This window comes from Gasterosteus aculeatus, chromosome 14 (genome assembly GCF_964276395.1).
Source record: "Gasterosteus aculeatus chromosome 14, fGasAcu3.hap1.1, whole genome shotgun sequence".
Lineage (NCBI taxonomy): Eukaryota > Metazoa > Chordata > Actinopteri > Perciformes > Gasterosteidae > Gasterosteus > Gasterosteus aculeatus.
The window spans coordinates 1,668,527-1,679,794 of NC_135702.1; the positions used below are offsets into that span (position 1 = coordinate 1,668,527).

General features: G+C 48.4%; 2 protein-coding genes across 3 annotated transcripts in view; both read right to left on the bottom strand.

Moving 5' to 3' along the window:
- ttc28 (tetratricopeptide repeat domain 28) overlaps positions 1–3,531 on the bottom strand; it is a 38,746-nt gene extending 35,215 nt beyond the window's left edge. For both annotated transcript variants that reach the window (XM_078088749.1, XM_078088748.1), the window contains exons 1-2: positions 3,221–3,531; positions 363–716 (exon numbers count right to left, since the gene is read on the bottom strand). In XM_078088749.1, coding sequence (XP_077944875.1) covers positions 363–716; positions 3,221–3,274 — 408 coding nt within the window. In that variant the 5' untranslated portion in view covers positions 3,275–3,531. The remainder of the gene's footprint in view (positions 1–362; positions 717–3,220) is intronic.
- Positions 3,532–4,655: 1,124 nt separating this feature from the next.
- pla2g3 (phospholipase A2 group III) lies at positions 4,656–10,753 on the bottom strand. Its single transcript, XM_040197391.2, has 7 exons — positions 10,063–10,753; positions 9,265–9,397; positions 9,018–9,152; positions 7,806–8,638; positions 7,573–7,702; positions 7,046–7,156; positions 4,656–6,335 (listed from the first exon to the last, which is right to left on the bottom strand). Exons 1-7 carry the CDS (start codon positions 10,592–10,594, stop codon positions 6,134–6,136), a joined length of 2,076 nt encoding a protein of 691 aa, XP_040053325.2. The 5' UTR covers positions 10,595–10,753; the 3' UTR covers positions 4,656–6,133.
- Between the last annotated feature and the right edge of the window lie 515 nt (positions 10,754–11,268).

The window sequence follows — 11,268 nt, forward strand, 5'->3', positions numbered from 1 at the left end:
CCCTGCTTCATGGTCTATTGAGAGACCTGTCAATCAGCATGTAGCCCCGCCCTAAAGCATCCCCTGCTTCATGGTCTATTGAGAGACCTGTCAATCAGCATGTAGCCCCGCCCTAAAGCATCCCCTGCTTAATGGTCTATTGAGAGACCTGTCAATCCGCATGTAGCCCCGCCCTAAAGCATCCCCTGCTTTATGGTCTGTTTGACTCTAAATGGAACATAATTCACTAAATGAACATCATGCTGTATTGAAGAAGACTTGAGACCATAAACTCATGTTTACAATATTTACCGTTTCCCATACACGTCTATGGGGGCAGAGGAGTCGCCCCCTGCTGGTCACTAAGTGGCGGCGGCTCTTACCTTGGGCCACTTGGGGTTGATGAGGCGTGCTTTGACGGCGTCGTCGAGGGCGGTGCTGTACTGGCCCAGGCGCAGATGGGCGGCGGAGCGGTTGCTGTACAGGATGCAGTTCTGCGGGTCGGCGGTGAGCGCCTCGCCGTAGAGACGCACGGCCTCGGCGTACTCCCCCTGCTGGCAGGCCTGGTTACTGCGCCGCACGCGCTCCAGGAACTCGGCTTTGCTGAGGCCGGACGGGGCGGCGGCCGCGGGGGGGAGTTCGGCCGAAGGAATCACGGGGGAGGAGGAGGAGGTGGAGGAGGTGGAGGAGGGAGGGTTGGTGGTCCTGCCGGCGGAGCGAGAACCAAACAGGGAGAACTGAGGAGCAGAGGGAGAGGGGGGGGGTTATTGATCCCAATGATCGATTAATAGAGACTACTTTCACAGTAAAGGTGAAGATGACGTCATTTCACCCGGAAGTGACCATATTTGGACTGTAGACGAGCGATAGAGAGACACCGTCTACGTCTCCGCTATAGACCCGTCAATCAAAGATCAGAGCTCCTGTATCATTCGGGTTGATGAACGGATTGTTGGATCCAAAGACAAAAGGCCTTTGATGAACAGCAGCAAGTGAACGCGTCGCTGCCTCCAGTTACATAAGTTATCAAAAAATATATTTAAAGAGATGACACCGAAACTTCAGCAGAACTGATTTGCATGACACGATGCTGCGGTTTGCTGGCAAATGGGACAACGTCTGCAGCACTTTCCTTCTGTTCTCTTCCTCCGAGGGAAACGAAAGAGGAGGAGGAGGAGGAGGAGGAGGAGGAGGCTTCTGTTCTTCTCATTCAAACTCGCTAAGCTTTCCTTCCCTGCAGCCTCCCTCCCTGATCTGGTGATTCCAAATTTGTCTTTTCACCGGAGCTCTCGCCAAGGCCTTCATATTCTCTCTGCGTTCCCCTCAGACACACACACACACACACACACACACACACTTCAAATGTGCAGACTGGAGGGATTCCTCAAACTTGCAACTGCATGTTAGATTGGCTCTGCATGAAGTGCGAGAGGAGTTTGGGATGTGAGCGCAGCCTCAGGAGCGAGACTCCGTCAGGCATCCACCCTCCGCAGGCCGACACCACCTCCAGCATGCAGAGCAGGTTCACTGGGACGAAACCTCTCATGAGGACAACTGAGCGTTGTTATTTAAAGTTCAGGTGACCTAATTTTACTTTATTAACGTATATATTTCAAATGATTTCATATCGGTAGCTTGTACGTTTTCGCCCAACGGAATAATAAAGTCATAATAAGAAATAATAACAAGTTATCATTATGACTTATTTGTTTGATTATAGTTTGCATAGTTACAAGTTCAAGTTCTTATCAACAATGTGGCAAAGAATTAAACTCGAGGTAACTCAAAAACGCACACTGACAACACACAACACACAAACTGACACACACACACACACACGTAAAACGCAACGCAGGAACACAACGTGAATGTCCTGTCAGAGTTCCAAGATTACACTCACTCACACACACACACACTCACTCTCACACACACACACTCACTCTCACACACTCACTCACTCACTCACTCACTCACTCACTCACTCACTCACACACACACACACACACACTCACTCACTCACTCACTCACTCACTCACTCACTCACTCACTCACTCACTCACTCACTCACTCACTCACTCACTCACTCACACACACACACACACACACACACACACACACACACACACACACACACACACAAACACACTCTCACACACACTCACTCACTCTCACACAGACTCACACACTCACTCTCTCACACACACACACACACTCACTCACTCTCTCTCACACACACACACTCACACACACACACACACAAACACACTCACACACACTCACTCACTCTCACACAGACTCACACACTCACTCACTCACTCTCTCACACACACACACACACACACACACACACACTCACTCTCTCTCTCTCTCTCTCACAGACACACACACACACACACACACACACACTCACTCACTCACTCACATACACACACACACACACACACGCACGCTCGCTCACTCACTCACTCTCTCTCACACACACACACACACACACACACACACACACACTCACTCTCACACACACACACACACACACTCACTCTCATACACACTCACTCACTCTCTCACACACACACACACACTCACTCTCTCTCTCTCACACACACACACACACACACACACACACACACACACACACACACTCACTCTCATACACACTCACTCACTCTCTCACACACACACACACACTCACTCTCTCTCTCTCACACACACACACACACACACACACACACACACACTCACACACACAGAGGGAGAACATTCCTGGAGAACAACAGAGAAACCTGCAGGAGAGGAGGTCCCTGAACGCATCGCTTTGATCTCTTTTAATAAAGGTCTCATCGCGGAGGGGGGTGGCATTGAAGGCCACACAATGTTTTTAGTTATTATCATATTTAGCTCCTCCTCTACCAATCATTATGATTCATTAAATCCTGGACAATAAGTACTTTCACTTCATGAGTCGCAGAGTAGTGAATAAAACTCCGGATCTAACTAACTACCGCGCTCAGTAAAGCGTTCGTCCTCATTACTGATATTACCAACGAATACAGAAATGACAATATGATACAGTTTACTGCCGAAGGGAACGAGGCTGTTCGACGTGAGAAAACTTTCAGAATAAACGCTACAGGGTGGTCGTGAGAAGCAGCCCCCCCCCCCCCCCCCCCCCCGCCAGCCTCCACGGCGGATTCATCAAACCACGAATAACGCGCGCGTCGTCCTTCTCCTGCGCTTTTACCTTCTCTTTCCTCGCCCGTTGTTTTTCCATCTTTCTATCGGCTGAATCCGGCATCGGCGGACTCTCCTCCCGGTGAGGACGGGACCGGAAAACACATCCAGAAGAACGAAGGAAAAGCTGCGCTCCGAGCAGCCGATCACTTCACTTATTTTTGTTTCACTTAATCGATACGGTGGGGGGGCTGGTGTGCTACGGAGCGACCCTCCGGACTTTCTCCCGGGGGAAGTTGATCCAGAGTAAGTGCGCCATGTTCCCGCAGCCAAGCTTCTCCCCGGAGCGGCTTCTCTGTCCGGTGAGGGAGGCGGGGATCCGGTCTGCTCCACGGCCAGCCTGCAGCAAGGTTTCAATTACCCGGATGACATCACAGGGGAGTTGTGTTACCTGACAGGTCCTCATGACAGGTCCTCATCACAAGTCCTCATGTCAGGTCCTCAATACAGGTCCTCATCACAGGTCCTCAATACAGGTCCTCATGACAGGTCCTCAATACAGGTCCTCATCAGAGGTCCTCATGACAGGTCCTCAATACAGGTCCTCATGACAGGTCCTCATCACAAGTCCTCATGTCAGGTCCTCAATACAGGTCCTCATCACAAGTCCTCATGTCAGGTCCTCAATACAGGTCCTCATCACAAGTCCTCGTCACAGGTCCTCATCACAAGTCCTCATCACAAGTCCTCATCACAGGTCCTCATCACAAGTCCTCATCACAGGTCCTCAATACAGGTCCTCATGACAGGTCCTCATGTCAGGTCCTCATCACAAGTCCTCATGTCAGGTCCTCAATACAGGTCCTCATGACAGGTCCTCATCACAATTCCTCATCACAGGTCCTCATCACAAGTCCTCATCACAAGTCCTCATCACAGGTCCTCATCACAAGTCCTCATCACAGGTCCTCAATACAGGTCCTCATGACAGGTCCTCATGTCAGGTCCTCATCACAGATCCTCATCAGAGGTCCTCAATACAGGTCCTCATCACAGGTCCTTACAGGTTCTCATCACAGGTCCTTAATACAAGTCCTCAATACAGGTTCTCATGACAGGTCTTTACAGGTCCTCATTACAGGTCCTCATCACAGGTCCTCAATACAGGTCCTCATTACAGGTCCTCATCACAGGTCCTCAATACAGGTCCTCATGCCAGGCAGATCATTACAGGTCCTCATCAGAGGTCCTCAGTACAGATCCTCCTGAGAGGTCCTCATTACAGGTCCTCAATACAGGTCCTCATGACATGTTCTTACAGGTCCCCATCACCGGTCCTCATCACAGGTCCTCACTACAGATCCTCATCACAGGTCCCCACTACAGGTCCTCATCACAGGTCCTCACTACAGGTCCTCATCAGAGGTCCTCATCACAGGTCTTGATCCTCATACTTATCAGTTGGTTAACACAGTTGTTTTTTTTAACCAGGAATCAATATCAGGAACATTAACATTTATTGCCAATGTATGTTAGACATACAATGAATTTATGGCGGGTGGTGCAAAGTATTGGACAATAAGACAATGAGACAATGGATAACAATACAAATAACACAGTGCAGGAAATGTTCAGTTTACAATTTAAATGTACAGTGTGTAAGTTTTATTTCATCAAATATCACCAACACAATAAATAATGAAACACCTGTAAAATGTTTATTTTAATCATAGCTGTTTCTATCTGTCTTTATACTAAACAAGGCTAACCAGCTAGCTTCATGTACAGTGCCGACATCACACATAATCCTTACCCTAAACTGTAGAAAGAAAGATTTTTGCCCCCTCCCAGTCTTTACGCTAAGCTAGGCTAACTGGCGAGCTTCATATTACTGCACAGACATCATATGCGTTAAAAGAGTTACTATTTAGCGACGCTAGCAGTTTCCTTGTAAAATGGCATTGTGTTGAGCTAAGCTAACCTGCTGTAGCTAATATTTAGCATACAGATATACTCTCAGCCGGATTGCAAAATCCCAAAATATCCAACTGTGCACAGTTTCTTCTCTCATCATAAACTACATATTTCACTAAGTGGCTTATGTACAGGAAACTTAATAATAATAATTGTTATTCCTAATTAGCTTTGCTAAAAACACAGTTTTCATTTATCTACAACTCATAGAACGTGACAGGCCCCAAATATTCACAAATCTAGCTTTAAAGAGTGGAGACTACTGATGTAGTTCTGCTTTAAAGAGGTTGGTAGAGTCATCAGGTAAAAGGTGAAGGACTGTTTCGTAGGAGACATTTTGACGTGCAGTCGTTTTTAGGTTAAAGCCATGAGACGCTTTGAAAAACGCTAATGTCAACATGCTGACAATGACAAAGCTAACGTGCTAATGTTCAGCGAGTGCTGTTTACCATGCTAACCATTTGGGTTTTGCTTGTTAGCATGCTAACATTTGCTAACTCGCACATGAATACAAAGTAAGACTGAGGCCGATGGTAATGTCCAGGCCGTCCAACCATTATTGACGTATCTTCCACAGGAGGAAAAGTTAGTGGATGATCAAAATCAGAAGGATTTATCCACTGAAGACCATGAATATCAGTAATAAATCTCACGACAATTAATCCAGTGTTTGGTGAGATATTTTCAACAAGCTAACAAGAAAGCACAGAGGCAACTGTTCCCCTTAAGAGGACCTCAGTTGTACTCAGGGTCAGGAGGTTATTCCATTAGCCAGCGGGAACTAATATTAAAGTCATACATGGCAACATTTTATTACAACGTAGCTTTTTTAAAGTATTTTATCAATAACCCTTTTTTTACTTCCCTTTGCCCTGTTTACGTTTCTTGACAGTATTATATTGTAAGGATTAATTGAAACAGACTTTTGTGGGGAGCTGTACTTAAATGAAAGAAGACCTGATATGGCGTCAATCTGTGTAATATTGCCAACTTTGACCCTCCGTGATATTCACTCTCTGAGTCCGGCCCGGACCAGCCTGCGGCACAGCCTGTGGAGCCCCACGCCGCCCCCCCTCCTCTTCGCCCTCCTCCGGTTGGGCCTCCCGGCCTTCAGCCGAACGGCCTGCAGATGGCGCCGCTCCTCTGTGACCGAACCGCTCCTCCTCCAGGCCTCCTCGGGAAGATCTGCTCTCACCAGAACCGCTGAGCATCTGTTCAGCGGAGGAAACGAAGGAGACGGAACGGGCTGTAACTTTGCCTTCTACAGGTATATAGTGAACATTCTGAGGGACATGTTGTACTTTTTACTCCCTTACATTCATTTGACGGCCACAGTTACTAGAGATTTTAAAGTAGTAGCAGTTCTGAAATCAAAATCCTGCGATATTTTGTTTGTTTTGTTTTGTGAAAAGAACAAAAAATAAATGTAAATGTTCCTCTTACATTAGTCAGCAGTAATTATTAATTAATCCCAGTTTTGGACCTATTGGACCAAGAGTTCAAAGTCATCAGTACTTGAAATGTATTTGCACTATATTTCACCACCCTTTTTATTTGTACTGCTCTGAATTTTATGAACAACCCCTTTTAAGTTTGACTCTACATTATAGAATTTTAGATTGTAGATTGAACCCTTTTTGCTTCCAAACAATTACAAATATTGTGGTGTTTCAGATTTCAGATGTGTGTGAGGGAGACATTTGACACTTCTAAAAGGAAATAAATACATATTTCCAAGAGAAAATACGCCAAAAAATACATATTTTTCTCCCCAATTAATCATCTGATTACTTTTACTGACATTCCTTAAAGTGCATTTAGGTGAAAGCACTTCTTTTACTTGGATAGAGAATTTGTGTTTCTACATGCAGTTGTATGTGCACATTGTGGTCTTGGTGTTGGTACTTTCTCCATCACTTACATCTCGTCCTCTGAGCAGTCTGGTAACAGGAAGCAGGCCAGAGAGACGCGTCCCAGCAGCACGTCCTGCACTTCGCTCAGTCGTCTCTGTCCCGCCAAAGTCTGGAACAATCTGGTGAGGACAGACCGACACGCCGGTGACCCACGGACACGGCAAAGAGAAACCAAACGTGTGCGCAAACATGAGATTATGATAATGTTCAAGGCCGTCGAATCGATTCGGTGCAAATCCAGAGCAGCCGCACACCTTATGTAAGTGTGCTGGTGGCCTACTTCCGAGGGGTGACTCGTCACGCCACGTTACCACCTCGCCTCCATGAACTCCGCCAGTAGCACTGTAATGTTTTAAATGGCCTCACTTTAAATGTCAGGATAAGTATCAAGCACACCCTATTTTTATCAAAGAGAGCTATAAAACGTTGTCGTATTGTCTTTAATCAAGCAACCGACCTACTTCGTGTTGACAGGAATTCAGCCTCGTGATGCTAACAAATAAACATCTGAATCGTCCGTGTTGTCTTGTGTCACCTGCTGGTACAGTCGCATTGGTACAGCGTCCTGGCCTCCGCGTTGTAGAGGCCATGTTCCTCCTGCTGGGGGGGGATCTTGTTGCTGCACTCATCGAGGTCCTTGTAGACGGAGCATGACGGCTGCTTCTCTGTGTACAAAGTTGATGCAAGATCCTCTCAACATAATTCACAATGCGGTTCTGCTGCATGAGAAGCGAACTTTTATGAGACAGGAGACGCATTAAAAAATACCTGTGAAATTCAGCCCGGACTCAGCTGGTTTTTTGGCAGGTAAAGTGTTCCTGAGACCGTTTCCTCTTTCAGGCGCTGTGAGTCTGTGTGATGTGGATGCAGCCACGCTGGTGACGCTGGTAAGGCTGGTGATTTGGGGGACGTTGGTACGGCTGGTAATGTTGGTGATGGTGGTAATGTTGGTGATGGTGGTGATGGGAGGGACGCTGGTAACACTGGTAATGTTGGTGATTTGGGGGACGTTGGTACGGCTGGTAATGTTGGTGATGGTGGTAATGTTGGTGATGGTGGTGATGGTGGAGATGGGGGGGACGCTGGTAACGTTGGTAACGCTGGTAATGTTGGTGAAGGGGGTGACGGTAGTGGGAGTGGTGAAGGGGGTGACGGTGGTGATGGGGGTGATGGTGGTGATGGGAGGGGCGCTGGTAACGTTGGTAACGCTGGTGATGGGGGTGATGGTGGTGATGGGAGGGGCGCTGGTAACGTTGGTAACGCTGGTAATGTTGGTGAAGGGGGTGACGGTAGTGGCAGTGGTGAAGGGGGTGACGGTAGTGGGAGTGGTGAAGGGGGTGACGGTGGTGATGGGGGTGATGGTGGTGATGGGAGGGGCGCTGGTAACGTTGGTAACGCTGGTAATGTTGGTGAAGGGGGTGACGGTAGTGGCAGTCGTGACGGGGGCTGGACGGGACCCCGGCGAGGGTGTAGGTGACGTCCCAGTGGGTACGCTGGGGTTTGTGGAGGAGCCGTTCACGCTGAGCTCTGTGGGATCGGGTGAGTCGTACGGCGTGGGGGGCTGCACCACAGCGTAGAGAGACATTTCAGTCTCCTTACACCTGGGGGGTCACAACAGGGGGGAATGATTGAAATGACTCGTATCTAATGACGTAGCTACACTTGTTTGCTTTACTGCTACATGAGAAAGTTGAATAAACAACAAGCTATAGCACTAGCCAGTTAGCATTAGCTTAGCATAAAGACTGGATACGTGGGTGAAACCGCAAACTGGGCTATGTCCTCAGCCAGCACGACCAACAACTACAAAACAAAGGCTATTGATTACCTCTGTTTTCAGTCTTCCTGCTAAGCTAAGCTAAGTGTGCTACGCTAACATGCCTATAAGCCATGCTATGCTCACACATGCTCTAGCTATTTATCATTCAGACACGTGAGTGGTAGCAATGTTCCGTATTTCCTGAGAAAATGAGAACTCACATGCCGAACCAGTTCCTCTCGGTGCACTGGAGTCGGTGGGAGAACTCGAAGCAGTGCATCTTCAGCAGGCTGAAGAAGGTGTACCCCACCACATCAGCTATGCTGTCGTCCGCCTCCATCAGACAGCTGTGAAACCTGCGGCACCAATGGCTTTGGTTCAAGAGAAAGCATCAAAGGAAACCGAACGAATGGGCCCCGAATGGGCCCCGACTGGACGTGCTTTTCGTTTGAAGGTGCGAGTGCCGACCTGCTGTCGCAGTCGCAGTGAGACATGGTGAAGATGTTGCTGTTGAAGACGCCGAACTGGGAGTGGAAGGACAGGATGGTGTGTTGGCACTGGTCGTGTTCACGGCAGCAGCTGTCGGTATCTGAAAAAACCCCTGCAGGAGGAACGCAGTCGGGATCAAATGCGAGGTTGTGATAGAACCACAATCTGATCGCAATTCAAGAGATGGGTAATGAAAACTTGAGACGTGATTTTTCACCCTTTCTGTTACAACATTCTGCTTCATTATGGTCATTTTAGGGGGAGGCCTGGAGGGACGGGCTGTCACTGCTGCAGACGTGGTGACTTCTTGGAGCTTTTTTTGGAGCTAGTGCTGCTAGCTATGTTTGTATGCACAACATTTCATTTAGGATTCTTGTTTTGTTTATTTATAATAACTGTTTTGATCTGTTTTTTATGGCTGTTTGCCCTTTACTCTTTGCAGCTGTGATCCTGTGAATTTCCCCACTGCAGGACCAATAAAAAATGATCTTATCTTAAAAAGGATCCTGCTTTGTCCATGTCCACCGGGCCATTACAAAAGTATTTAGGTTACTATTAAGAGAGACTCACAGATCTGTTTGCATGTCGATCATTTAATGCCACAAGACATGAACATTTCAAGTCTGTTTTGCTTTCATAAGAAAGGAACTCAACACTTTTGTTTGTAGTTTGCTTTTGAGTCACAGTAATGTTGCTTGACTGTTGAGTTGCATCATCCTTTTAATCACCTTGTGATTGATCTACACAATCATCAAATAACGCATGAAACTAACGTACCCAAATCTGCGTATGAAGGCGCCTTGTTGCCAGATCCGCACCACAGAGTTCCTGGCACAATGAACCCGCGCTTTACGCGCTGATGGCCGCTGACCTCTGAGCTTTCAGCTTGACCTTGATCATTGTCAGCTGCCGTGTGTCCCCGGATGCTCCTCACCGACCTGCCCGCGCGCTCCAGAGAGTCCACGGAGACGCACTGCTGGTCCGCCTCCAACATGGACTCGTCGATGTTTCCATCCGCGGGACCGGAAAACTCGTGCGCGCGCTCCTGGCACGCGGATAAGTAGTCGTGGATCACCGCTGCGTCGTCGCTCCAGGCGCAGCTGAGCGGAGCGCGCTCCTCGGACCAGGCGCCGTGGTAGAGGCGCAGGGATGGAGAGGCCTGCCCGGGGTCTCCCCGGAGGAAACTGCGGTGCACCTCTGCATTCAGCAGAACCTTCGTCCAGAGGCAGAGGACGGAGGTCTCCGCGGCGGCCGGGATCAGGAGCGAGGACAGCAGAACGGCGCAGAGGAGAGGCGCGACGTGCGTCATGGCGGCGCGTCGGAGTGGATGGAGAGGCCGAGGAGCCCGTTACGCCTGAAGACACTCCGTCGCTCTCTGAGGACTCCGTCCCGGTTTTAAACCAGACTCAGGGGCGGATGCGCGCGTGAGATTGAGTAAACACCACGGCCAAATCAGCCATGATCACGTGACCAGTCGGTTCAGCCAAACATCATCACCATCATCCACCCCCCCCCCCCCTCCTCCCCTTCCTCCCCCACGCCCTCCGGTAGTAACCATAAGATATCGATTAGCACAAGCAACTGACAGACTGACAGATTTACCCACACTGATACGTATTGATTTACAAATGGGATGTGACACACGTCATCCACCGTTCTGCTCATCTGGGCCGATTCATCTGGCTCCTCTCATGCAGTCAGACAGACACCTGCTTCCTGTCCCTTTACAAACTGTTAGATTCCTTTAGAAGCAAAATGATCACTGGAATCAGTTGTAAAAGATAAAACTTGATATGCACATAAAGTCGGCAAAGTGTCGATTTCCACTACTGTTCCTCCTTTTCCTCACACGAAACCGATCTCACTACGAATGAAAGAGGTAGATTAGATCTCATGCGGCAACAAAAGAGCAGCTCCCGTAAACTTTCCCCCACTTGGACCGGAAGGCGAGTTTTATCAAAAGAAGTCAAAGTTCACAGAGAT